The 26,120-nt window shown below is 44.1% G+C and overlaps 1 protein-coding gene across 29 annotated transcripts in view; it reads right to left on the bottom strand.

Moving 5' to 3' along the window:
* The window catches only part of LOC119972565 (girdin-like), a 649,171-nt gene that overhangs the window by 197,382 nt on the left and 425,669 nt on the right, over positions 1 to 26,120 (bottom strand). For all 29 annotated transcript variants that reach the window (XM_038809673.1, XM_038809681.1, XM_038809689.1 and 26 more), the window contains exons 18-19: positions 22,483 to 22,659; positions 10,715 to 10,876 (exon numbers count right to left, since the gene is read on the bottom strand). In XM_038809673.1, coding sequence (XP_038665601.1) covers positions 10,715 to 10,876; positions 22,483 to 22,659 — 339 coding nt within the window. The remainder of the gene's footprint in view (positions 1 to 10,714; positions 10,877 to 22,482; positions 22,660 to 26,120) is intronic.

Genomic DNA, 26,120 nt, shown 5'->3' with positions numbered 1-26,120 from the left:
TCCAGTTTGACAACTAATTCAACCAACCTTGCAGTGAGTAGGTTGCCACGTTCTGTTTCAAAAGCCACTGAAAATCCTATGTTATGCCCTGCCTCATGCAAAATGAATAATAAGAGCATCAATATTTACCTTTCAGACTTATCACACTTGTAGGAAAGGCGATGATAGGAATTTTTTTACCTTAAATTTCCTATGTAACATAGTCAGTACACCCGAATTTGAACTTGGAAAGGTGGTGAATCCTCCCAGTTTCACAACATGGCCACTTGATGATTCAGTATCAGCTTCTCAACTCTGGAAGCTTGTTTGTCAAGAAGATTCCTCCTTAGTGAGGTTAAGCACCATTATAATCCTCACCCCCAAACTCTCTTACCTACATATTAATTTTGTTGTTCATTAACCTTCTTCCCAGTGTGTCTACAACCCAGTTCACTATTAGCCTTGGTCTCGTCACCTTCTACCTCATTTTGGCTTGAACTGCCCATTTTTCTCTCAATCAACATTTCACACCCCTCATGCCCAACATCAGGAAACCCCAACAAAAACAATACTACGTGGTTGGTTTAAAAAGCACCCTTCCCTCCACTACAGACTTATTCTATTTCTGCTCCTAACCTCCTTATACTCTCGCCCTCCTCTCCCTTAAACCCTCTCTCTTTCCCATGCAGACTCTCCCTCCTTTCTTCTTCCCTCTTTCTATCTTTCTCGCCATATTGTTCTTCCCCCGCCTTGTCTCACTTACTCCCCCAACCTCACCTGGTTTGAATTGAATACGACAATATCAAATCAATTAGCGTGTACTGAAGATGTCTAGGACGGACATCTTTTAAAAATTTACTCTAGATAGAACATAGAACATAGAACAGTACAGCACAGAACAGGCCCTTCGGCCCTCGATGTTGTGCCGAGCAATGATCACCCTACTTAAACCCACGTAACCCGTATACCCGTAACCCAACAATCCCCCCATTAACCTTACACTACGGGCAATTTAGCATGGCCAATCCACCTAACCCGCACATCTTTGGACTGTGGGAGGAAACCGGAGCACCCGGAGGAAACCCACGCACACACGGGGAGGACGTGCAGACTCCACACAGACAGTGACCCAGCCGGGAATCGAACCTGGGACCCTGGAGCTGTGAAGCATTGATGCTAACCACCATGCTACCGTGAGGCCCCTTAATGGTTTGAATTGTGGCTGGAATTAAAAGTATGTCAATAACTGAAACTAAATTAACTAAGGTATTACATTTTTGCTCAGTGTGGACATATATCATTCTTCAGAATTCCAGTTTTTAACTGTTTTGCAAACTGACTTTAAAAGTTTGTTTTATGGTAATGAAAAAAATCCTTTTTAGAAAACAAGTTGCTTAACAGAAAGAAGAAAACTTAGAATATCTAGAGGGAGGTCATATTGTTTTGTTTCTTAATGCTGTAAAGTTTCTAAGTCTGTTTTCTGGTTGATGTGTTGATTGTTCATACAAAATGGAAAAATATGCATGAATATTTATCTTAATCAAGGGGTCTAACCATGTTGAAAAACTGATGTTGCAAAACATTTTTAATTTGTAAATACTTTTCTTCTGAAAATGTGTTCCAATGCAGTGCAGTGTGCTGATGAATGCTGTAGGTTTGTGTTCTTTCTTATGGAAAACATTTTGGAATAAACTTGGTTTTCATAAAAAAATTTTTAAATTCATTCATGGGATGTGGACATCATTGGTTAGCATAGCATTTATTGCCATCCCTAATTGCCTCAAGAAGGTGCTGATGAGCTAATATCTTGAATCCTGCAATCCATGCAGTGTAATACACTCAATGCTGTTTGGGAGGTATTTCCATGATTTTGACCCAGTGTCAATGAAGGAACGGCAATATACTTCTAAATCAGGATGATGTGTGGCTTGGATTGGAGCTTCCAGGTTTGGTGTTTCATGCATCTGCTGACCTTGTCCTTCTAGGTGGTAGAGGTTGTGGGTTTGGAAGATGTAGCCGAAGGAGCCTCAGTGAGTTCCTGCAGTGCATCTTGCAGATGGTACACACTGCTGCCACTGTGTCAGTGGGAGCGAACTTTTGTGAATGGGGTGTCAATCAAGTTATCCGGATGGCGTCAAGTTTCTTGGTTTGAAACTGCACTTACCCAAGCAAGAGGACAGTATTTCACCACTCCTGACTTATACCTTGTAGATGCCAGACAGGCTTTGGGAAGCCAAGAGATGAGTTCCTCGCTGCAGGATTGTGAGCCTCTGACCTGCTCTTGCAACTACATTAGGCGTATGACTAGTCTGTTCAATTTCTGGTCAATTGTAACCCCCGTGATGTTGATAGTGAGGACCTCAGCAATGGTAATGCTATTGAATGTTAAGGTGTGGTGGTTAGCTTCTCTCTTATTGGAGATGGTCACTGCCTGGTACTTGTGCAATGCAAATGTTACTGGTCAGCCCAAGCCTAGATATTGTACGGGTGTTGCTGTATTTTGACATGGACTGCTTCAGTGTCTGAGGAGTCGTGAATGGTGTTGAAAAATGAACATCCTCATTTCTGACCTTATGATGGAAGGAAGGTCATTGATGAAGCAGCTAAAGATGGTTGGGTCTAGGACATTATCCTGAAAAACTCCTGAGTGAAGTCCTGGAACTGAGATGATGAACCTCCAAAAACCACTACCATTTCCTTTGTGCTTGGTTTGATTCCAAGCAGTGGAGGGTTTCCCCTCAGATTCCCCTTGATTCCAGTTTTGTTAGGGCTCCTTGATGCCACACTCAATCAAAAGCTGCCTTGATGTCAAGGGCTGTTGCTCTCACCTCACCTCTGGAGTTCAACTCTTTCGTCCATGTTTGAAACAAGGCTGTAATTAGGTCAACAGCGGAGTCACCCTGGTGGAACCAAAACTGAGCGTCCGGTGAGCAGGTTATTGAGAAGTAAGTGCCGGTTGATAGCATTGCTGATGAATTGATGATCAAGAGAAGGATGAAAATGCAGTTAATAGCTGGGTTGGATCCGTCCTGCTCTATGTACAGGAAATACCTGGACAATTTCCCACATTACCTCGTAGATGTAAATGTTGGAGTTGTACTGGAACAACCTGGCTAGGGATGCGACAATTAATGGTGAGTGGGAAGCTGGAGGGGGTGCGGGTGGTACTTGTGAACATATATGCTCCGAAATGGGACGACGTGGAATTTATATGGCGGATTTTAGGTAAGATCCCAGACTTAGAGTCACATAACCTGATCATGGGAGGAGACTTTAACACAGTCATTGATCCGGAATTAGACTGGTCAAAATCCAGGACAGGGAGGAGGCCGGCTGCAGCAAAGGAATTGAAGGGGTTTATGGAACAGATGGGGGGAGTAGACCCATGGAGGTTTGCATAGCCAAGGGCGTAGGAGTTTTCCTTTTTCTCACATGTCCACAAGTACATCAACTTTTTTGTTCTGAACAGGGCGCTAATACTGGAGGTGGTGGATTCTGAGTACTCAGCAATTGCAGTGTCGGATCATATCCCGCATTGCGTGGATCTACGGGTTAGCGTGGAGAGAGGGCAACACCTGCTGTGGAGACTGGATGTGGGGTTGTAGCGGATGAAGCGATCTGTGGGCGGGTTAACAAGTCCATCCAGAACTACCTGGAAACAAATGATGATCAAGGGGGGGGGGGGTCTCTCCGCAGTGAGGGTTTGGGAAGCTCTGAAGGCAGTGGTCAGAAGGGAATTAATCTCGATACGGGCCCACAGAGAAAAGGTGGAACGGGCTGAGAGGGATAGGTTAGTGGAGGAGATACTCCAGGTGGACAGGAGATACTCGGAGGCCCCGGATGCAGGGCTACTGAGGGAGTGGCGGAGGTTACAGGCGGACTTTGGGCTGTTGATCACAGGGAAAGCGGTGGAGCAGTTGAGGAGGCAAGGGGTGGGCGATTTATGAGTACGGGGAAAAGGCAAGCAGAATGTTGGCACACCAGCTCAGGAAAAGGGAGGCGGCCAGGGAGATAGGTAAAAAGTAGGGGCAGGAATATTGTCCTGGATCCAGCAGGGGTGAAGGAGGTGTTTAAGGACTTCTATAATAAATTATATGAGTCGGAACCCCCGGCTGGGGTGGAGGGGATGAGGCAGTTTTTGGATCAGTTGAGGTTTCCGAGGGTAGATGAGGATCTGGTGGAAGGGCTGGGAGCCCCAATTGAGATTGAGGAAATAATCAAGGGGCTGGAGGGCATGCAGTCGGGCAAGGCACCAGGGCCTGATGGCTGCCCGTTGGAATTCTATAAGAAGTTTTCAGAGATATTGAGCCCACTGCTGGTGAAGACATTTAATGAAGCAAGAGAGAAGGGAGTCCTCCCCCCAACAATGTCGCAGGCCTCGATTTCATTGATCCTGAAATGGGAGAAGGATCCGGAGCAATGCAGGTCATACAGGCCAATATCTCTCCTGAGTGTGGACGCCAAACTGCTGGCTAAGATACTGGCCATAAGGATAGAGGACTGTGTCCCGGGGGTGATAGGGGAAGACCAGATGTAAAGGGCAGGCAACTCAAGGCCAATGTTTGAAGGCATTTGAATGTTATTCTGATGCCCTCAGAAGGAGGGGAGGTGGTGATAATGATGCAGGCGGAGAAGGGTTTTGATTGAGTGGAGTGGAATTACCTGTGGGAGGTGCTGGGAAGGTTTGAGTTTGTTAAGGGCCTTATTGACTGGGTGCAGTTGCTCCATCAGGCACCAGTAGCGAGTATGCGTATGAACCGGCTGAGTTCGGGGTACTTTAAACTACACCGAGGGATGAGGCAAGGGTGCCCCCTCTCCCCGTTACTGTTTGCTCTGGCCATAGAGCCATTGACCATGGCGTTAACAGCCTCTTGGAACTGGAAAGGGCTGGTTCGGGGGGGAGGGGGGTTGGGCGGAGCACCGGGTCTCGCTTTACACAGATGACCTGCTCTTGTATATTTCAGACCGTTGGAGGAGATGGGGGAAGTAAATGCGAATCCCGGGGGAATTCGGCAATTTTTTGGGGTTTAAATTGAATATGGGGAAAAGCGAGATGTTCGCGATCCAGGCAAGACGACCGGAGAAGAGACTGAGAGCTGCCGCTTAGAATCGTAGGGAAGAGCTTTCGGTATCTGGGAATACAGGTGGCCAGGGAATGGGAGGCACTGCACAAGTTAAACCTATCCTGGCTGGTAGAACAAATGGAAGGGAACTTTAAGAAATGGGACATGCTCCCGCTATCACTGGCGAGGAGGGTACAGATTGTGAAAATGATGGTCCTCCTCAGATTTCTGTTTGTCTTTTAGTGCCTTCCCATCTTCATCCCAAAGGCCTTTTTCAAGCGGGTGAATAAGGTTATTTTGGGCTTTGTGTGGGCGGGTAAAACCCTGTGAGTGAAGAAATTGTTGCTTGGGGGGTTGAAGGTAAAGCTCGGTAAAAAGACAGTTTGACACTTTACTATAAAAGATTTGAAGCATTTGAGAGGAGCCCAAACTGCACATTCATCCTCAACAACAGCATCCACAAAAGGTTTTGGTGACTTGTTTGATGACTGACTCGCCGATTTCCAGCGAGAACACACCGCTTGAAAAACTTGAACAAGATGTGGACTCTGAAATGGGAATGGTACTATAAGATGCTGTTCAAGTTTATTATTTTTCTGCTGCTGACGTGAGGGAAGAAACCTTCCCTGAAGACATTGCCTTATGGCCAAAATCTGTTCTGCTGGGTATGATTGAATATTTAGTAAATAAAACAGAAAACATAGGTAACATGGAAAATTTGAGAGAGATTGAAGTTCGAGGCCCAAAGCAGGTTAGAATTCTTCATGAGTCTCACTTTCTGAGGGTGAAGAGAAATGGCATGACGGAAAGTAGAAATTGGTTGATCTTTTTTCAGAAACCTCTAAGGCAATCTACTGTCATGCTTGCAAATTATTTCCTTTTTAAAACTTTTTTTTAAAGAGTACCCAATTATTTTTTTTCCAATTAAGGGGCAATTTAGCGTGGCCAATCCACCTACCCTGCACATCTGTGGGTTGTGGGGGTTAAACCCACGCAGATACGAGGAGAATGTGCAAACTCCACACGGACAGTGACCCAGGGCCAGGATTCCAACCCGCGTCCTCAGCGCCGTAGGCAGCAATGCTAACCACTGTGCCACGTGCCGCCCTGCAAATTATTTCCTGACCCTAGTAAAGGCAAACAATCATTTGTCGATGGGTACTCTAACTGGAGAAATGTTGGAAGAGATATTGCTGATCATGAAATTTCCAAAGGTCATATTAAGGCTATGTGTGCATTTGTTCAAATATGTAAATTATCTGGCACAATTGAATCTGCGTTATCGGCTCAGTTTGAAAAGGCGTGTTCTTACTGGAGGAAAGTGCTGAGATACGTCATTGCCACAGTCAAATTGCTATCTTCTTTGGGACGACCTCCAAGAGGACATGACAAAGGTAATTTTTTAGCCTGCCTTGAATATCTCTTGAATTTGATGAGCTTTTCAAAGAGCATTGAAAAGTTATCAATATTGTGGCTCATCTCCTGTGCGTTTCCCGATTCTGAACCACTTGATCAATCGAAGCCTTAATCGGGTCCAGCATGTCCTTCTTCAGCTTAGCAAAGCAATCCTCGAAAAACTTCACCAGCTGCTCCGTTGACCACTGTACGGTCTCTCTGCGCCCCCTGCCATCCGCCATGCTGTCCCCTGTTACCAGCTTTGCTTGCGTCTCCCTTACAGGACTTTGTTGTCTCACCAGGCACTTCTGGTCCAATTCTCCATACACCAGAGTGGGATTTCTCCTTACTGTCTCACTCTTCACTGCTTCATCCCATAAAATCCGAAAAAAAGACGGGGGGGAAAAAGGTCCAAAAGTCTGTTACACCAATGTGCGACCTAGCCCTCTATGGCTGCCACCGGAAGTCCCAATATTGTAGCTCATGGAAGACCAATTTTTTAATGCACAGAACCTACAATGACTTTGGCACTATAATGGCAGAGCGGCTCAGAAACCAATTCACGAATGAAGTCAAAGACACCTAATACTATTCCATAATAGTTAATTCAACACCAGATGAGAGTCTTGTGGATAAATTAACATTAATTTTAAGACATGTTACCGGTGAAGGTGAAGTTGTAGAGCGATTTCTTGGTTTTGTCCAACTACAATCCCACACTTCTGGGTGCCTGGAGACCACTATTTTGGATATCATTTCAAATTTAGGTTTGGACATCAAAAATCATTGTGGGCAGAGCTTCGATAATGCGGTAAATATTCAGGTCTACATGCATGATGGAACAATACAAGCCTGTTCATTATTCATTCCATGTTGCAGTCACTCCTTGAATTTAACCTGCAATGCAGCAGCTGAATCGTGTGAGGCAGCCACACATGTTTTTGACTTTCTTCTAAAATTTGTGTGCCCCCTTTTCAGTTTCCACGCATCGGTGGAATATGTTGCAATCGCATCGGGAGCAGGCACATGGAAAACAAGTGAATCTCTGAATGCTTTGTGACAAAAGTTTGGATGAGGATTCTAAGAGCCGCTGCAGTAGGAGGTTAATTGAATTTTACCAGGAGGACATAGCTGCAAATCTGTAACAATTCATTCATTCCAGCGATAATGTTGAGTTCATATCAACATAATTATAAAAGGTAATTGTAATTAAGAGAGGAAGATTAATAAAATACAGATGTTAAACGCAAGATAATGATAAGACACTGTGCTTGATCTCCCTGGAACAATCACGGACGACAGACACAGCCACAGGATGAATCCAGGAACCCACCTCTTCGTCAACATCTTCATCGGAGTTACTGGACTCAGAACACACGACAATATGAACTTTCTATACCCAGGGTATCAGTGGTTCGCTCCACCAAGTGCAGGGGAATGTGAGGACAGTATTTTATGGGTAAAACTCAACAGAAGCATCCTATTTGGGTGAAACAATCCAAGGGCAAAGTGCAAAAGGCCCAACGAGAACACATCTACATGCTACATCAGCACAACCGGAAAAGGGGATTGGTGGGAACTTATGAATGAAGGGTGTCCCGAAATTGGATGTTTAAAGAGAAGCTCAGGGAACACATTAGGAATCGGACAAAATTGCTCGGGACACCCACAAAAGGTTACTTAGTATTGCACACAATTAGATTAGGACGTAAGCTAGCCCCAAACACCACCACCACCCCACAGACTACTTCTAGCCAGGACACCACCCGGCAACTGTTAGAGATAGAGACCAAAACCCCAACCTGGTGGGAACACTTTGCAAAATGGAACCCCCTCTCCTACGTAGTTGAGACCCTCCGCCTGATTCCAGTAATATATATTGTTATCCTCACATTCCAACTCCGTAAATGGAAGGCAAAAGCCTCCCACCCCCAGATATACATGGTCCAAGCCCCCCTTTTCGGAATTCAATAAAAAGGTATCCTAAGAATGTCAACTTATAAACGAATGTAACAACTGCTGCTGAAATGAGCCATTTGTGTTTTTTTAGTTTTAAGGATAAGTAGAATGAATGAGGTGCTGCTGCTTTAAATTTTGTGCTGTAAATAAAGTTCTTTAATATGTGAGCAAGCAGTATGAGAGTATGTTAGTTTACAGGTTAGTTAGAAATGAGCTGTTGGTATGAATTTAATTTAAGGATAAAATAATAAATAACAATGTATTGAATTTTGAGAAACTGTATGTAATATTAATGAATTAGGTAAAATTGTGCAATACATTTAGGTTAGAGTAGAGTAGGACCTGAACTGACCGACAGGTGACAGGGGAAGGCAGAGCAGGTACTGGCTCGAGTCTGTGACCCACCACGCTTCGCATTCAGGATCAAGAGGGTGGATTTGTGGCCATCTAAAATGGCTGCCCGCAAAGAATGATAGAAATGTGGCCAGGTTTGGGACACAGACAAGCTGCAGCTTGTATCTTTGCAAACGGCAGCCTAGAAGTATGCAGGAATTCACACCTGCAAATGGGCCATTCAAGGGGATTAAAGTAACAATGGGACCATCAGGTCCATCCATCATCTTCCAGACTAGGCAGCACCGAGCTCCTGCTCGGAGCCCTCCCAGGATTGGCCACTGAGTGCCCACCCCAAAAGTGATTAGACAGCCCCTGATTGGATGTGACCAATCAGAGGGTGGAGCCCTGAGGAATTAGGGTTAGTGACCCAGAAACTGCCCACAAAAGGGGAAGGGAAAACTCAAGCCAGTTAAAAGACAATGCAGCCATGATTTCTGTCTCTTTTGGAGCGGTCTGTATGCGACCAGTTGCAGCATATCAACCAGCCAAGTTCAAGGGCCCGGGATCGCTACCTGAAGGACGAGCCCAGCCGAGACGAACCTGAAGACATCCAACTGACCCATGTGGACACAGATAAAGGCCTTATCTCCCGCACAGAGCCGGTCACTCTGAAGTTAAGTAAAGGTCATCTTAGTTATTAGGTTTAGTTTAGTGCATAGCCGTGTGAATCATTGCATGCAAAACAAGTGTGTTTGTTAATAAACTGTCTTTGGAACTAATTTACTGGTTTTGTGGTCATTCGGTCAATATAAGAAACAGCTTGCGGTTCACATAGTAATAAAGAAGTCAATAAATGGCTGGTAGTCACATGCAGACAGTAATAACTGGTGAGTAATCGCCATCCCCCATTGCTCTTTTCTTACTCTTTTGGACAATTAAAGAAAGGAATCCTCCAGACAGTTGCCAGCAAAGTCACTGATATTAGACTTGGACTGAACACGGCACTTCATTGGGGTTTTTGCTCTTGCACTGGCTTTAAGTCTGGCCTCAGAGACAGACTTACATTTTTGGGGGGCCCGCATGCTCCCTCTTGGCAGGACCCCATATCACACCCGGCCTCCTGGTGACATGGCTGCCTGTCCCGAATGCCGTCAGGGCCCCACCCTGGCTGGCTCATTCTGTCCCGCTTTGGTTTTCTGTTCTGCAGTCATATCATTGGTTGATTTCTCCATCCTGGTGCTCAACAGCCAGTTCATGTTTGCTCCCTCCAGACAGAGATCACAAAATTGACCATCTCTACCGTCAGACTGACAACAGATAAGCTTGGATATCAATTCATCAATTAGTACAGGCTTGTTGTTCTCATAAGTTAAAGAGCACTACAGCAGTCTGTCAAACAGTGATTTAGGGTTTCTGTGCCTTGCATTGCGTGAGGAAAGGGTGGGCGGGGCCTCAACGACATTCGGGTTGGCAGCCATATCACCAGGGGCGGGGCGTGACATGAGTCCCCATGAAGAGGGAGAGTGCGGGGCCCCTAAAAGTGTAAGTCTACCTCTGAAGCCTGTCCAAATAAGGACAGCAGATTTCCTTACCTAAAGGACTTTAGTGAACCGGGTGGGTTTTTACTACTATTAACCTCAGTTTCATGGTCATTATTATATTTTTAATCCCCAATTTTTAATTAAATCAAATTCCATCATCTGCCATGGTGGAATTTGAACCCAGGTTCCCAGAGCATTACCCTGGGGCTCTGGATTACTAGTCCAGTCCAGTGCCAACACCACTATGCCACCACCTCAAAAATAATGTTCATTTTCAGCTTTTATTTTTAACAAAATCCTTCAAAATTCTAATTTAGCAAAAATTCATTAGATCGTATTGCACAATAACATAATTAAAAAGTTTTTTTTAATAAGAAAGCATTCTATTTTAGTGAGCATTGCATCAATTCTTAAATTTAAAAAAAAATACCAGAATCTTACCTGCAGCTTGGCATTCTGTGTTTGCAACGTGGTATTGTGTTCTTGTAAGGATGCTGTTTGCCTCTGAAGTGCAAGGATTTGGGCTTGCAGGTTGATATTTTGGGTTTCTAGTTGTTTCAGCTGGGTTTTCAAGGCTTGTTTCTCAGCCTGAAGAGTAGCATTCTTTGAGATGGAAAGAGGGAAAAAAAGTGGAAATGTTAAAGTATAATGAACAGTAAACAAAACAGTAAAGAAACAGAATTTAGCTTCCAGCATTCTACATATCAAAAGCCATTACATAATGTAAATAATTTAGTTATAGACCTGAGTTTTTCTTTATGCTGTCAACAAATATTGCACAATTTCATAATGCTATCGAGAAAATAGAGCACTTTCGTGTGCACTGAACGGCAAATTATTCATTGTTCCTAATTTTGTACAACTCACTAGGACTAGCAGAGCACTAATTGCATTCATGCTAACACAGCACTTTCTATATAGATACCCTTTATTATACTTGAAAAATAATTCACACACCTTCCAACCATCCATACATTGCTGCTTAATGACCTACAGTGTTGTACAGGTCTTGATGCATATGGGCACAGACTGATTCATTAGCACCATTGGCAAATCAAGATATTGAAACAGTCCATATCCATCTGCAACAAGAAAATATCCATACTTGGGCTGAGAAGTGGCAAGCAACATTCGCGCCAAAGAATGACCATCTCTAACATGACAGAATCTTATCTACTACCCCAGGACAATCAATCCACTAGCATCACTGAACTCCCACTATAAACAATCCTGTGGGTTACCTCTGAAACTGAACTTGAATAGCCATATAAATACCAGTAAATACCATATAAATAAAAGAACAGGTCAGAGACTGAGTATTCTGAGGCGTAACTCACCTCCTGAACCACAAAAACCTGTCTAACATTTACAAGACAAGTCAGGAGTGTGACGAAATAATCTCCACTTAAACAACTTACTGGAGGAAGCTGCTCCACAAATACCTTCATTTTTAATGATGGGGAGCCAAGCACACCCGAGTTAATGATAAAGCTGAAGCATTTGCAACAATTTACAGCCAAAAGTGTCAAGTGGATGATCCATCTCGGCGTTCTCCAGAGGCCACCAGTATCACACATGCCAGTCTTCAGTCAATTCAATCCATGTGATATCAAGAAACGGGTGAGAGGCATTGGATACTGCAAAGGGTATGGGCCCTGACAATATTCCAGCAATTGTACTGAAGAATAGTGCTCCAGAACCTGTCACGCTCCTAGCCAAGCTGTTCCAGCAGTTACAGCACTGGCATTAACCCGTCAATGTGGAAAATTGTCCAGCTATGCTGTGTGCACAAAAAGCAGAACAAATCCAACCAAGCGGATTACCACACCACCAGTCTACACTTGGTCACCAGTAAAGTCATGAAAGGAGTCATCAACTGTGCTATCAAGTGCACTTGCATGACAATAACCTGCTAACTGGGTGATGCTCAGTTTGGGTTCTGCAGGGTTACTCATCTCCTGATCTTGTTCAGCTTTGATTCAAATATAAACAAAAGAGCTGAACTCCAGAGGTGTGGCGAGAGTGACTATCCTTGACATCAAGGCAGAATTTGTGTGGCATCAAGGAATCTCAGCAAAACTGGAATCCGGGGTTGGGGGGGAGGAAGAGAGGTATGCACTCCGTTGGTTGGAGTCATACCAAGCACAAAGGAAGATGGCTGTAGTTTTTGAAGGGGGGGGGGGGGTAATAATTTCAGTTCCAGGGCTACACTCAGGAGTTTCTCAGGGTAGTGTCACAGGCCCAACCATCTTCAGTTGCTTTATCAATGATGTTCTTCCCATCAAAAGGTCAGAAGTGGGAATGTTTGCTAATGACTGTATGATGTTCAGTACCATTCGCAACTCCTCAACCACTGAATCAGTCCATGTCCAAATGCAGCAAGATCTGGACAATATCGAGGCCTGGTCTGACAAGTGGCAGTGCCAGGAGTTTGGCGAGCTGAGGGAACCTTAAATCTCTTTCTAATTATCTAATAGTGTTTATATTTAGCATTTAACTGCTGTTTATATTCCAAATCTCCTCCAGGTTCCCAAGCAGGGAGATAGATAGACACTATAGGGCAGCACGGTAGCACAGTGGTTAACACAGTTGCTTCACAGCTCCAGGGTTCCAGGTTCGATTCCCGGCTTGGGTCACTGTCTGAGCGTAATCTGCACTTTCTCCCAATGTCTGCGTGCGTTTCCTCCAGGTGCTCCGGTTTCCTCCCACAGTCCAAAGATGTGCAGATTAGGTGGATTGGCCATGCTAAATTGGCCTTAGTGTCCATAAAGGTGGGGTGGGGTTACTGGGATAGGGTGGAGGTGTGGGCTTGGGTAGGGTGCTCTTTCCAAGGGCCCGTGCAGACACGATGGGCCGAATGGCCTCCTTCTGCAATGTAAATTCTATGATTCTATCCAATGGGAAACAACTATAGATAGTTAGTTAAGGAAACTGGCTTGATCTGGCTAATACGTACCTAGATGCCTTGTACACCTTCCTTCCGTTTTAGTGTTACCTAGTACTGGAATACAACCTCAATAGACTGTTGAGAGTCTGATGAAAAGCGAGAGTCCGTTGGGGAGGGGAGCGAGATGCCCCTTTGTTTTTATAACTTTTGCACCCTGGAGGAACTAATTATTGCTTCATTACAGGGGAAGAAGCTAGTTGTTTGGTGAGTGGTTGAGGTTTATTCTATGCGTAAGGTTTAAAACTGTACAAGAATCCGTGGTAATATCATTAGAATAAAATAAATAATTGAATAATTAAAGCTAGCTAATTAAAACACAAAGATGACAAGACAGGTGATGTGTCATTGCAGAAAGTCAAAGCTCATGATGTAAGGGTGACATATTAAAGTATGCATTAATGGGTCTTTTTCTGAATAGCACTGTGCTAACCCTCACCTTTTCCAATTTATATCAATGACTTAGATCAGGGTTTTTCAAACTCAGGGTCGCAAGCAGGTGTCGGAAGGAGTGATTAGTTGTGGCGTGCCTGATCGTAGGAAGAAGTCCCCAACGGCCGCGACCGGCTCTTAAGAATTCCAGCACAGCAGTCCCCGATTGGTTGTGGCATTTGAGGGGCGGGCAGCGCGAGGCTGGGCTGTGTCTCGGTCACTGCCAAGTTTGGCGGCAAGTTATACTGATCAAACAAGGCCACTCAATATAGCTGACACATGTCAATACTGGAAGAAACTTACAATCATCACTTTGTGTCCCCACTCCCTGGAAACCAGGAATTAAGTGCTTTTGGTGAGAATGGACTTGGATGTGTGGATAGGGTAATGCAGTGGAACCAGTAATAAACATTGTGACATTGTATGTGCTTGACAAGTTACTTTATCTTGGATAAAGTCGTAGTTCGTAAAGTAAAAACAAGATTGTACTTTTTTCTATACTGGTTCAAATTTCTAAAGGAATGGGAATATATTTAAAACAAAGTTTGTGTGTAAACGTAAGGATGCATATACGTTCAACGGAAAGGGGCTGGTTTAGCATACTGGGCTAAATAGCTGGCTTCTAAAGCAGACCAAGGCATGGTTCAATTCCCATACCAGCCTCCCCGAACAGGCGCCGGAATGTGGCGACTAGGAGCTTTTCACAGTAACTTCATTGAAGTCTACTTGTGACAATAAGTGATTTTCATTTTTCATTTCAAATTGTTTTAATTTTTAGGGCAGCACGGTGGCGCAGTGGGTTAGCCCTGCTGCCTCACGGCGCAGAGGTCCCAGGTTTGATCCTGGCTCTGGGTCACTGTCCGTGTGGAGTTTGCACATTCTCCCTGTGTTTGCGTGGGTTCCACCCCCACAACCCAAAGATGTGCAAGGTAGGTGGATTGAACACGCTAAATTTCCCCCTTAATTGGAAAAAAATGAATTAGGTACACTAAATTTATAAAAAACACAAATAAATTGTTTTAATTTTCAATTGTAAAAAGTCATAAACTTGGAAAAATCAGGTATTGGAAATAAAGTTTCATAGTAAAAAAAGGCCATCGTATATGAACGGTCAAGTCTTTCTGCCAGAGTGAAGGCCACGCTCCCAACACCAGCACGTACACTGTCACCATGCGCCCTGTACATCCGTGATTTGGCGTGAATTTTGTAGTTGCCAGCAAGCAAGCAACCGAACTGTGTGAAGAACTGAAGATGGCTAATTTTGTAATAAGGAAGAGCGGGCCAAAGACACAAACAGGCCAGGATCTCACAACTGAATCTGTTGGAGAGAGCTTCCTCAGGAGAGTCCATGGGAGGACAAAGCAGTTCTAGTGAGCTGTACACAAAGCCCCAAGGCCTCTGGTGAACAAGCAATTAAGTAGAAACTGAAATCGGGAACAAAGCAATATAAAGATGATTTCTTGATATATGGCTTTCATTGTGCCAATGCTAATCAGGATTCAAAACCCATGTGTGCTTTATGCAGGGAGGTACTGGTAAATGACAGTTTAAAACCCTAAAATCTTCAATGGCATTTGAAAACTAAGCATGGCAAGTTCGAGGACAAGACTCCTGCTTTTTTTCAAAGGTACAGCGAGAACTTAAATCGTCAGCTGAAGTCCTTAGCAGAAATGTAACAATGAACGACGAAGTAAGTGATATCGTGAGGACCAAGCAACTGAGATTGTGTGGACCAAGCAGGCTCACCTGCCACATTAAAGGTAAGCAATAATGGTGTGTTGCAAAGGTCGGCCAGCTTGGGCCACGAACGTTGAGCAGCATGGGTCCTGAAGGTCCTACGGTTGGTAAAAGTGGGTCCCAGGAAAAAAGTTTGAAAACACTGCCTTAGGTCAGGGGAGCGAAGGCATGGTAGCTAAATTTGCTGATGACGTGAAGATAAGTAGGAAAGTATGTTGTGATGAGGACATATGGAAGTTGCAAATAGATATAGATAAGTTAAGTAAGTGGACAAAGATATGGGCCGCGACTCTCCGCAACCACGATGGGTGGGAGAATACCGGGAAGTCTGCTCCCGCACCTCCCGCTATTCTCCCACCCCACCCCAAAATGGCGTGTCCGGTTTTCCGACACGTCGCTCTGAGAAACGCGGGCCGCCGTTGTCCGACCTGGATGGGCCGAGCGACCTGCCGTTCCCGACCTGTTCACGATGGCAGCAACCACACCTGGTCGCTGCCGTCGTGAACATGGCGCGCTAGGTAAGTGTGGGGCCTAGGGGGGGCGGATTGAGGATCGAGCACCACGACTGTGCTCGGGAGGAGACTGGCCCGCGATCGGTGCCCACCGATCGTCGGGCCGGCGTCTCAAGGGGACGCACTCTTTACCCTCCGCCGCCCCGCAAGATCAAGCCGCCACGTCAAATACCTAGATCCTACTGCACCTTGGGCGGGGAAAGACGGCAACCGCGCATGCGCGGGTTTGAGCTGTCCAACCCGCGCATGCGCGGCTGACGTCATTAGGCTCCGCCGCGGCGTCATTCTTGGTGCGCCGGGCCTTGAAGCCAGGGACAAGGCCCGGCCGCCGAGTTTCCCGGTACGGCCCGCCTATCCCCCCGGGTAGGGGAGAATAGGGGGCCGGGAAGAGGCTTCCGACGCCGTCGTGAACCTCTCCAGGTTTCACGACGGCGTCGGGCCTTGCGGAGAATTCCTCCCTTGGCAAATGGAGTGTAGTGTCGGAAAATGTGAAGTTGTTCACTATGGCAGGAAGAATAAAAAAAGCAGAGTATTACTTAAACAGAGAATGACTGCAGAATTCCAAGGTGCAGTAGGATCTAGGTATTTGAGTGCGTAAGTCACAAAGTGAGTATGCAGGTATAGCAAGTAATTAAGGCGGCTAATGGAATGTCATTCTTTATTACGAGAGAAATTGAACATAAATGTAAGAATGTTAAGCTTGAGTTAGACAAGGTATTGATGAAAAAACATCTTGAATACCGTGTGCAATTTTGGTCTCCTTAATTAAGGAAGGATGTAAATGCATTGGAGGCAGTTCACAGAAGATTTACTTGATTGATAGCTGCAATTAGTGGGTTGTCTTATGAGAAAAGGTTGGAAGACTGTTTTTTTCCCACTGGAGATTACAAGTGAGTGACTTGATTGATTGAAGTATATAAGATTCTGAATGGTCGTGACAGATGGGTGTGGAAAGAACGCTTCCATTTGTCGCTAAGTCCAGAATTGGGGGCATTTTTTAAAAAATGAGGACAGAGATGAGGATGCCATTTGTCATGACACACTGGGCTAGTGCATGGCAAATTTTAGCTCTACATGACCCGGAGTCATAACACAAGTGAGATAAGATGTTATTTTAAAATACATGAGGTCCTTGGCTGAGCCCATTAAACTGCAGTCACCAGGTTTATAACTTTAACACAAGTAACCATTTATTATATACAGTATTATAACTAAACTGACAGAAAAATGTAATTGACTATCTAATCCCCCCCCCCCCCCCCCCAATTTGCACACACACACACACACACTACAGAGGAAAAAGAGTGGATAAAGGAGCACAGACACACTGGGGTGACTTCTAGTTATTGTCTTTCTGAGGTTTAGCTTTTGTTTTGTTACTTCTTCCTTCTGGAAAGGAGATTTTTTTCTCTGGGAAGGTTGTCTACTTCTCTGTCGATTCACAATTAGTTCAAGTTTGCAGCAAAGATGTGTCAGGCATTCACTGATTGAAGAACAATAAACAGTCCTTCACTTCAGCAGAGAGAGGAGAGAGAAAAAGGGAGGCCCTTTCACTTCCAAGGTCTAATCAGTTCAGCCAAGTTCTCTCAAAAAGCATCACACGGGAACCAATCGCTGATTGATTGATTGATTGATTTATTGTCACATGTCCGGAATGCAGTGAAAAGCATTTTTCTGCGGCCAAGGAAACGCCGCTGCTGTTTGTCATTTTTATAAATGACCTGGAGGAGGGCGTAGAAGGATGGGTTAGTAAATTTGAAGATGACATTAAAGTCGGTGGAGTTGTGGACAGTGCAGAAGGATGTTACAAGTTTCGGTGTCCATGTCCATAGATCCCTGAAAGTTGCCACCCAGGTTGAGAGGGTTGTTAAGCAGGCGTACGGTGTATTAGCTTTTATTGGTAGAGAAATTGAGTTTCGGAGCCATGAGGTCATGTTGCAGTTGTACAAAACTCTGGTGCGGCCGCATTTGCAGTATTGCGTGCAGTTCTGGTCGCCACATTATAGGAAGGATGTGGAAGCATTGGAAAGGGTAGAGAGGAGATTTACAAGGATGTTGCCTGGTATGGAGGGAAGATCTTATGAGGAAAGGCTGAAGGACTTGAGGCTGTTTTCGTCAGAGAGAAGGAGGTTAAGAGGTGACTTAATTGAGGCATACAAGATGATCAGAGGATTAGATAGGGTGGACATTGAGAGCCTTTTTCCTCGGATGGTAATGTCCAGCACGAGGGGACATAGCTTTAAATTGAGGGGAGATAGATATAGGACAGATGTCAGAGGTAGGTTCTTTACTCAGAGAGTAGTAAGGGCGTGGAATGCCCTGCCTGCAACAGTAGTGGACTTGCCAACACTAAACGCATTCAAATGGTCATTGGATAGGCATATGGTTGATAAGGGAATAGTGTAGAGGGACCTTAGAGGGGTTTCACAGGACGGCGCAACATCGAGGGCCGAAGGGCCTGTACTGCGCTGTAATGTTCTATGTACACAGTGGACAAAAAATGTAGACAGTTACAGTGAATGTGAAAAAGTATCTAATACATCGACAAAGAAACAATACTTTTCTCTGTATATTAATACATGTGACAATAATAAATCAAATCAAATCAAGACTGCAACCGCTGCGTCCCCATGACAAAAGACTTATCAGAGGTGTGGGCTGCCATCAATAAGACGGGGATGCAACGTTCACAGAAGTCATGTGAAGATAATGGGATGATCTCATCAGGCTCCATGAATCTAGCGGCAATAAGCACGTCCCAATCTTGTCTTTCTCATCCAGACATCATCATTGCCTCATGGCCGAAATCGTCTCCCTCAAGAACCCTCCTCAGCCTCATTGCCTTCGATGTTGTCCTCATCGGAGTAAATGTGCTGCTCTCCCTTCTCCTCAGGCAGTTCGTACCCCCAGTGCAGCGCCAGGTTATGCAGGGCACAGTAGACAATCATGATGCGTGACACGCTCTGCAGACAGAGTATTTTAGGGCTCCACCGAATCGGTCCGGGCACTGGAATTTGATCTTCTGTATTCCTATTGTTTCCTCCACCAAAGTGTGAGATGCAGCATCAGCCTCATTACACCTTGTCTCAGCTACACTCTATGACCTCCGCACAGGTGTCATAAGCCACCTCTTCAGTGGGTAGCCCTTGTCCCCCAGGAGTCAATTTTGCAGTATCTGCGGATCCTGAATCATATCAAAGATCTGAAACCACTCAGTACGTAGGAATCATGTACACTCCCTGGGAATCGAGCACACAACTGAAGAATGCTTTGGTGTGGTTGAAAACCTGCTGAATATTCAGCGAGTGGAAGCCCCAGTGGTTAACGTCGTTCACAGGTGATGCCGCAGAGATCGGAGTGTCATGTGAGTGTAATTGATGGCACTGTCCACTTGTGGAGATTTTTGCGAAGCCCATCACTCTTACATTCTGGCTTTCCTGATCCAGGTTGAAATGGACAAAGTTGTGTGCTCTTGTAAAGATTATATCTGTCACCTCCTGGATACAGTAATGTGTGGAGGCTTGCAAAATCCCACAGAGGTCACCTGTGGAGCCTTGGAAGAAGCCACGGTGTAAAAATTCAGCGCTGCAGTAACTTTCAGTGACACCTTCGTGGACATCTGCAGGTATGGTAGGCGCCGTCTGGAGAGGCATCGCCGAGCGACGACTCTCTGGGGTCCATCCTCCTTTTTCTATGATTCTGTATTTGGGCTTGATAATGAGATGCAAATGTATTCCAATTATGTTGAATGGTGGAAAACATGGTCTGTCACTGACTGGGGGAGGGGACGATCACATCATGCTTTATCAACATTAAATGCAATTTTGCATTTCTCACCCTATTTTCTGCTCCCATTGCCACACCTGCCCGACGTGAATGGGAAGGGGAAATCCCGGCAATAGATTACATTTTTAACAACTTGTCCACAGTCTTTGACATAGCTGACCACTACTTCCTCCTCCAATGCTTCTCCTTCATTGTCCAGCTGATTGGGACTGTCTTTGCCTAGTTCTATTCCAGTCATAGTCAAAGAATTTCTAAAACAGCTCTTCTTTCTACTCCCACACGGTTATCTCCTGAGCCTCCCAGGTTCTAACGTTGGCCCTCTCCTGTTGGCTGTATATATGCTGCCGTTCAGCAACATCCTCCAAAACACAATGCTAGGTTTCACATGTATGTGATCTCATTACCACTTCTCTTGATCCCCTAACTGCTTCTGATGTCAGGATTTTTTTCCAACATCCAATCCCGAGTGAGCAGAAATGCTCTTTAATTTAATATTCGGAAAGCATTGCCTTCAGTCCATGCCAAAAACCCTATTCCTGATCCACAGATCCACATCCGTCCCTGGAAACTGTCAGGAACTACGCAGACTGCTCATAACTGGTGTTGGTTTGCAATTTTGTCATATATGACCATGAACTTTACTTTTGACCCCAAATTCGCTGCATTATTAAGAACTACTTACACTTTGGTAGGGTCAGCCACTAATGTTCCACTTAATAATAATCTTTATTAATGTCACAAGTAGGCTTACATTAACACTGCAATGAAGTTACTGTGAAAATCCCCTAGTCGCCACATTCCGGCGCATGTTCGGGTACACTGAAGAAGAATTCAGAAAGTCCAATTGACCCAACAAGCATGTCCCATGCAGACACAGGGAGAATGTGCAGACTCCACACAGTGACCAAAGCTGGGAATTGAACCTGGGACCCTGGAGTTGTGAAGCAACAGTGCTGACCACTGTGCTACAGTGCCACCAACAAGTCCACCTCACATCTTTTTATCTTTCAAAATCCTCTGACCTTAATTCTTGGAGAACACTATCCCACCAAATCTGGTGTACAATGCACCCTAACTTCTTTCACCTCACTACTGATGCCTGGCTTGACCTATTTAGGTTCCAACAACTAGCATTCCCATCCTAATCCTCCTCGTTCTTTGTCCTGTAAGAAACTTAAAATCTCTATTTGACCAAACTTCTGGTCATCTGTCATATATTCCCTTTGTCTTTGTTTCAATTTTATTTTGTCTAATTACAACCTTGTGAAGCACCAAAGGATATGTTATCACATTAAAGGAAATGCAAGTCGTTGTTAATTTTAACAGCTTTATACTAAGGTTTTATGCTACAAAAATCTATTTTACACTAAACATTGTATGCTTTGGGAGTGAAATTCTACTTCAATAGGGGCACAGATTGGGTGATATATTTGTATTGACGATATATCGTAATTGGTGAGGCAGCCAATTTACACACAGCAAGGATCTACCAATAAGCTAAATTACGAGCTGACTTCGGCATGGCCCTTGCTGATCATCTCATTTAGAAGGGTAAAGATACATGCGCCGGAAGCAGAGTGGGTAGTCTGTGACATCAGTCAGTGTATTAATATTGACTTGGAATTCTGCCTCTTAGTGTCTGAGTTAGGAGCTGCAAGTGTCGGATTAAGTTATAATTCTTTCTCATCAAATATCTGCTCTTCTCTTCCTTCATTGTCAGGCTGCAGACTGATGTGGGTGGTCAGGCAGCAGTGGGCTGAAAGAAGAGGGTTGTGAATGGAAAGCAAATAGAGCATGGCCACACCATCTGCAGCTTGCACTTCATTTCAAGTCAGGGGAGGAGGATGAAGTTTGATATGAGGTGCGTGAGGCATGAACATATCATTCTCTCGGATTGTTTCAGTGACACAGAGTACAATGCACTCAGTAACTACCACACTAATAATTTGGTGCACTGTTTCCTCCAAAGAGCTCAGGTGATGCAGCCATGACTGAACCCATTTTTTTTTGCTGCCCCTTCTGTTATACATCTTATCCTGCAAAAGAGAAGGAAGACTGTGCGAGTGAGTGAATGTGGTGATGTGCCTGTCATAGCTGAATAGCTATAAGTATGTGGATTTACAAGATTTTTGTGAGAAACACTTTTAGAAGTAGCTCCAAATTTCGCTGAAGCCAGAATCCACTGTCTCTTTAACAGGTGCAGGCTGGATTTACGAAGAGCAGGCTGTCTTTAACTCATGCCAGCCTCACATTAATCTGGGTCCCCTTCTGAGCCTGCAGCCAGACAACAGCACATTTAGTATGCACGTTGCAATGATGGGGCTGAGCAGCAGGCACAAAATTTGTGTGCTAAGTGTATCAATTCAATTCGGCATTTTGTAATTGCTCATCACAATTCCCAATCCTGCAAATGGGCTAAATCCAATTTGTTTCGTCCATTTACTGTGTTGAATTAGCTTGGATGTTCCAAATGTCCTCAGGCGCACTACAGCTGGGAGACTCAAAAAAAGCACGCAAATTTTATTTTTCCTGCAACCAAGTGGCACTCCTGCTGATAAATCTCATGTACCTTTGGGTGAGGAGATAATTGAAATAAATTTTCATGTTTTCCACTGTGATAATTAATTGACCGTGGAACTATATGCTTTGAAATTGGGAGAAAAGTAGAGGGATAAAAAGTGTGGTTTCATTAATCACTGTTCAATATATAACTAAATTAATTCTTAGTAACTTTCAAAGCAACACATCTCAACTGCTTGAAAAATTGTTTTAGATGGAAGAGATTAAACAAAACTCACATTCCTTTCAACCTCGATAAGTCTGTCTTTAACCTTCAATAGTTCACGAGTTACTTCTTGGTTCTCTCGCTCCCATTTACTTGGAGACTGTATGTCTTCACCAGGCCTACCTTGCGAATTCTGCACATTTTTTTCTTCTTCTTGTCTCTGTTTGAGAGCTTCATAGTTTCTCTTCACCTGTAACCATGGAAGTTAACAAATATATTGTAAAAACATTTACAGTTATAAAGTAATAGCTTCTATAGTTGGCTAGGAACATTAAAATAGTCTTGAAAATCAATATTTATTGTTCTCATTGTTTTTGGTTTGCTAGCTATGTTCCAAAATTTGGGTGGAAAACTTTAAATTTTCCTGTTAATTTTTTACAATAAATGAAGTTTAGAAATATATGTGCATCGTATCCATATCAAAACCACACGGAGTGTGTGCAGTTCATATTGTACTGATTTTATGTGTGCAATGAGTGCATATCACTGGATCTGATTTTAGTCAGGACAGATATGGATCTTCGTTAGATATTGCGTTGTCAGCGATCGCATTCTTTACACTGTAGCAAATGTCAGTCTTTCACTCATAGAACCGTCACAGAACCAAAGGCTGACACAGGTCGCATACCAAGGCATTCATTACTACAGCAGGGCAGCCAGGCCTGCTAATACCCCGCTCTATATTCCTCTAATATTCAAATATCGCAATTGCAGGTAAGTAACTGCAACAATGAACACTGGTTCTTCATTTCTACTTTTAATTTAACAAAAGCTCTCAAGTGTTCTGATGTGATGCATCCCTGCGACTTTGTCTCCAAATGTGACGGGGCTATATTGTTTTTCCAATCTTCTTGATAATAAATAGACAAAACCAACTCAAGTTACTTGTCTTTGTACAATTAATGTCAAAACAGACAGTTGACACAACTTTGGTAAACAGAAGTTTGTAACTTGGGTAGCAGATTGTGTTTTCTTTACTCTGTACTAGGTCGGGTTTTTCAATAAAGTAGAACATTCGCTTTGTGTAGGAGCTTCTCGAATCAAAACTGAGGAAGTATCTCAAGCAACTCACCTGGAGCAACTTGCATGCCTTGACCAAACACTACCGAGTTCTCTTCATAGTGTTAGATCAAATGCCTTGCACCACTGTGCTTCAAACTGATTTAAATTTGAAGTTCTGGAGTTCACAATTTTTGCAGTACTTTATTATATTCCAGAGTTTTGAAGTTGAAAAAATGAGGAGGATGTCCATATCACAGGAACTCTGATAATCCTACTACGGCTCCAGAACATGCTGTTCTAAGCAACTATCCCGAAGAATTCTATGAACTCCTCATCTATGCTACCTTTTCTCATCTGAATTTTCCAGTGTGCATGTAGATTAAAATCTTGCATTACTACCACCGTGCCTTCCTTAGAATTACCCATTATTTCTTACTTTATGCTCCACCCTACCACGTGGTTACTATTTGGACGGTCTCTACCCAAACCATTTCCACATCCTGCTTCCCTGAACTAGGGTTATTCTTCCCTATTGGGCTAATATCATAATTAAATAACAGAGCCTCCCCACCACCTTTCCCTCACTTCTTGTCCTTCCTAAATGACCTGTAGCTCAGTGTGCTAGGCAGCTGGTTTGTGATGCAGGAGAAGACCAGCAGCGCGGGTTCAATTCCGGTACCAGCTTACCCGAACAGGTGCCAGAATGTGGTGACTAGGGGCTTTTCACATTCATACTTGTGACAATAAAAGGTTATTATTACAAATATTCAAGTCCCAATACCTGCCTTTCTGCAGCCATGTCTCTGTAATGGCTATCAAACTGTACTTATTCATTTCTTTGTGCTCTCTCAGTACGTCTTTTTTGTTTCAAATAATAATAAGTCTGCTCACATTAACACTGCAATGAAGTTACTGTGAAAATCCCCAAGTCGTCACATTTGTTCGGGTACACATGTTAACATGTACTAGATGCTGTGGTATGAAAAGGCAAGAGTTCAGCTCCTTTTTCACCAACACACCGTTAATGGTTCAAACTCACTCTGCACAGAACTCTACAGATCATCACAAGCTCCAGAGTCCACGTGAAGCCCCTTTACATATCAGTGTCAATCATTGAACACTTAACATAAATGAGACAATCATTGAACACTTAACATAAATGAGACAACTAATTGCAATGTCTCTTAACCCATTACTTAACAACACAGAGGGAGAATTCAGAATGTCCAAATTACCTAACAAGCATGTATTTCGGGACATGTGGGAGAAAACCAAAGCACCCGGAGGAAACCCATGCAGAGACAGGGAGAACATGCAGACTCCGCACAGACTGTGATCCAAGCCGGGAAGTGAACCTGGGACCCTGGTGCTGTGAAGCAACAGTGCTAACCACTGTGGGGTCCATCTCAAATGCTTCATGCATTCAGACACAGAGCCTTTTGTTTCATCCTTTTATTCTTTTCATAACCTCTAGTCTCATCTGTTGATTTGCTGTTAGATTTGTACTCTCTATCCCTTCCTGTAATGGTCTGTTTTTCCATTTCCTGTAATAATACATACTTATTTCTGAACTCTGATTTACCACATCTTCCTACATTGGATCCATTGATTAATGTAGTACACTTTTTTATAGGTAAGTAGCCTTAGAGGGCAGCACAGTAACATTGTGGATCGCACAATTGCTTCACAGCTCTAGGGTCCCAGGTTCGATTCTGGCTTGGGTCACTGTCTGTGCGGAATCTCCACATCCTCCCCGTGTGTGTGTGGGTTTCCTCCGGGTGCTCCGGTTTCCTCCCACAGTCCAAAGATGTGCAGGTTAGGTGGATTAGTGTCCAAAATTGCCCTTAGTGTTGGGTGGGGTTACTGGGTTATGGGGATAGGGTGGAGGTGTTGACCTTGGGTAGGGTGCTCTTTCCAGGAGCTGGTGCAGACTCAATGGGCAGAATGGCCTCCTTCTGCACTGTAAATTTTATGATAATCTATAATTCTATAATAATCTACTTAAATGGTGTGCACAAAGGATCAGAGTGCAAGCTTGGAGTTTGGTAAGTGGAGAGTAGGAGATGCTTGTTTCTCTTTACTTTTTCTATATTTTTCACCCTTTAGGATTAGTCATTATTCTACAGCAGGAAACTGAGTTAACTGCTTGGTGAGAATCTGTTATGTAAGTTTTACTAATTTCCCAGGGTTTAAAACAGTGCTAAACTTGGGGTTATTTAACAAAATTTCTAAAAAGCACCATAGGTAAATAATTATCTGAAACACAAAGATACCAGATTTGGACATGTGGAAGCTCCTAGAAAACTCTGTGGTCTACGGCAGTTTTTGTGGCTCAAGGGACTTCGGCTCAGAGGGAGTGCTACCCGAACGCTTTGTTCCAGAGGTGGTCACACCCCTTAGGATTGCGTCCCATGGTTTGGAAAGTGGTCAAGGACAGGAGGGTGTGTCTGCAGCTGAGACAGGTACAGGGACCTAGAGGGCAGGAATGTCAGCTTTTGCAATTATCGAACAGGGTTTGGGATTCTTTCAGCTTGTTTGGATGAGAGTGAGGAATGCAGAGTGGATGGGCTGACTGCCCACAGCACCACGGTACAGGTAGCCATTCACGTGGGGAAAGCACATTAAAATGTAGTGGTAGAAGACAGTATA

Source organism: Scyliorhinus canicula, chromosome 1 (assembly GCF_902713615.1).
Source record: "Scyliorhinus canicula chromosome 1, sScyCan1.1, whole genome shotgun sequence".
Classification (NCBI taxonomy): domain Eukaryota; kingdom Metazoa; phylum Chordata; class Chondrichthyes; order Carcharhiniformes; family Scyliorhinidae; genus Scyliorhinus; species Scyliorhinus canicula.
This window is presented reverse-complemented; position numbering and strand designations above follow the sequence as displayed.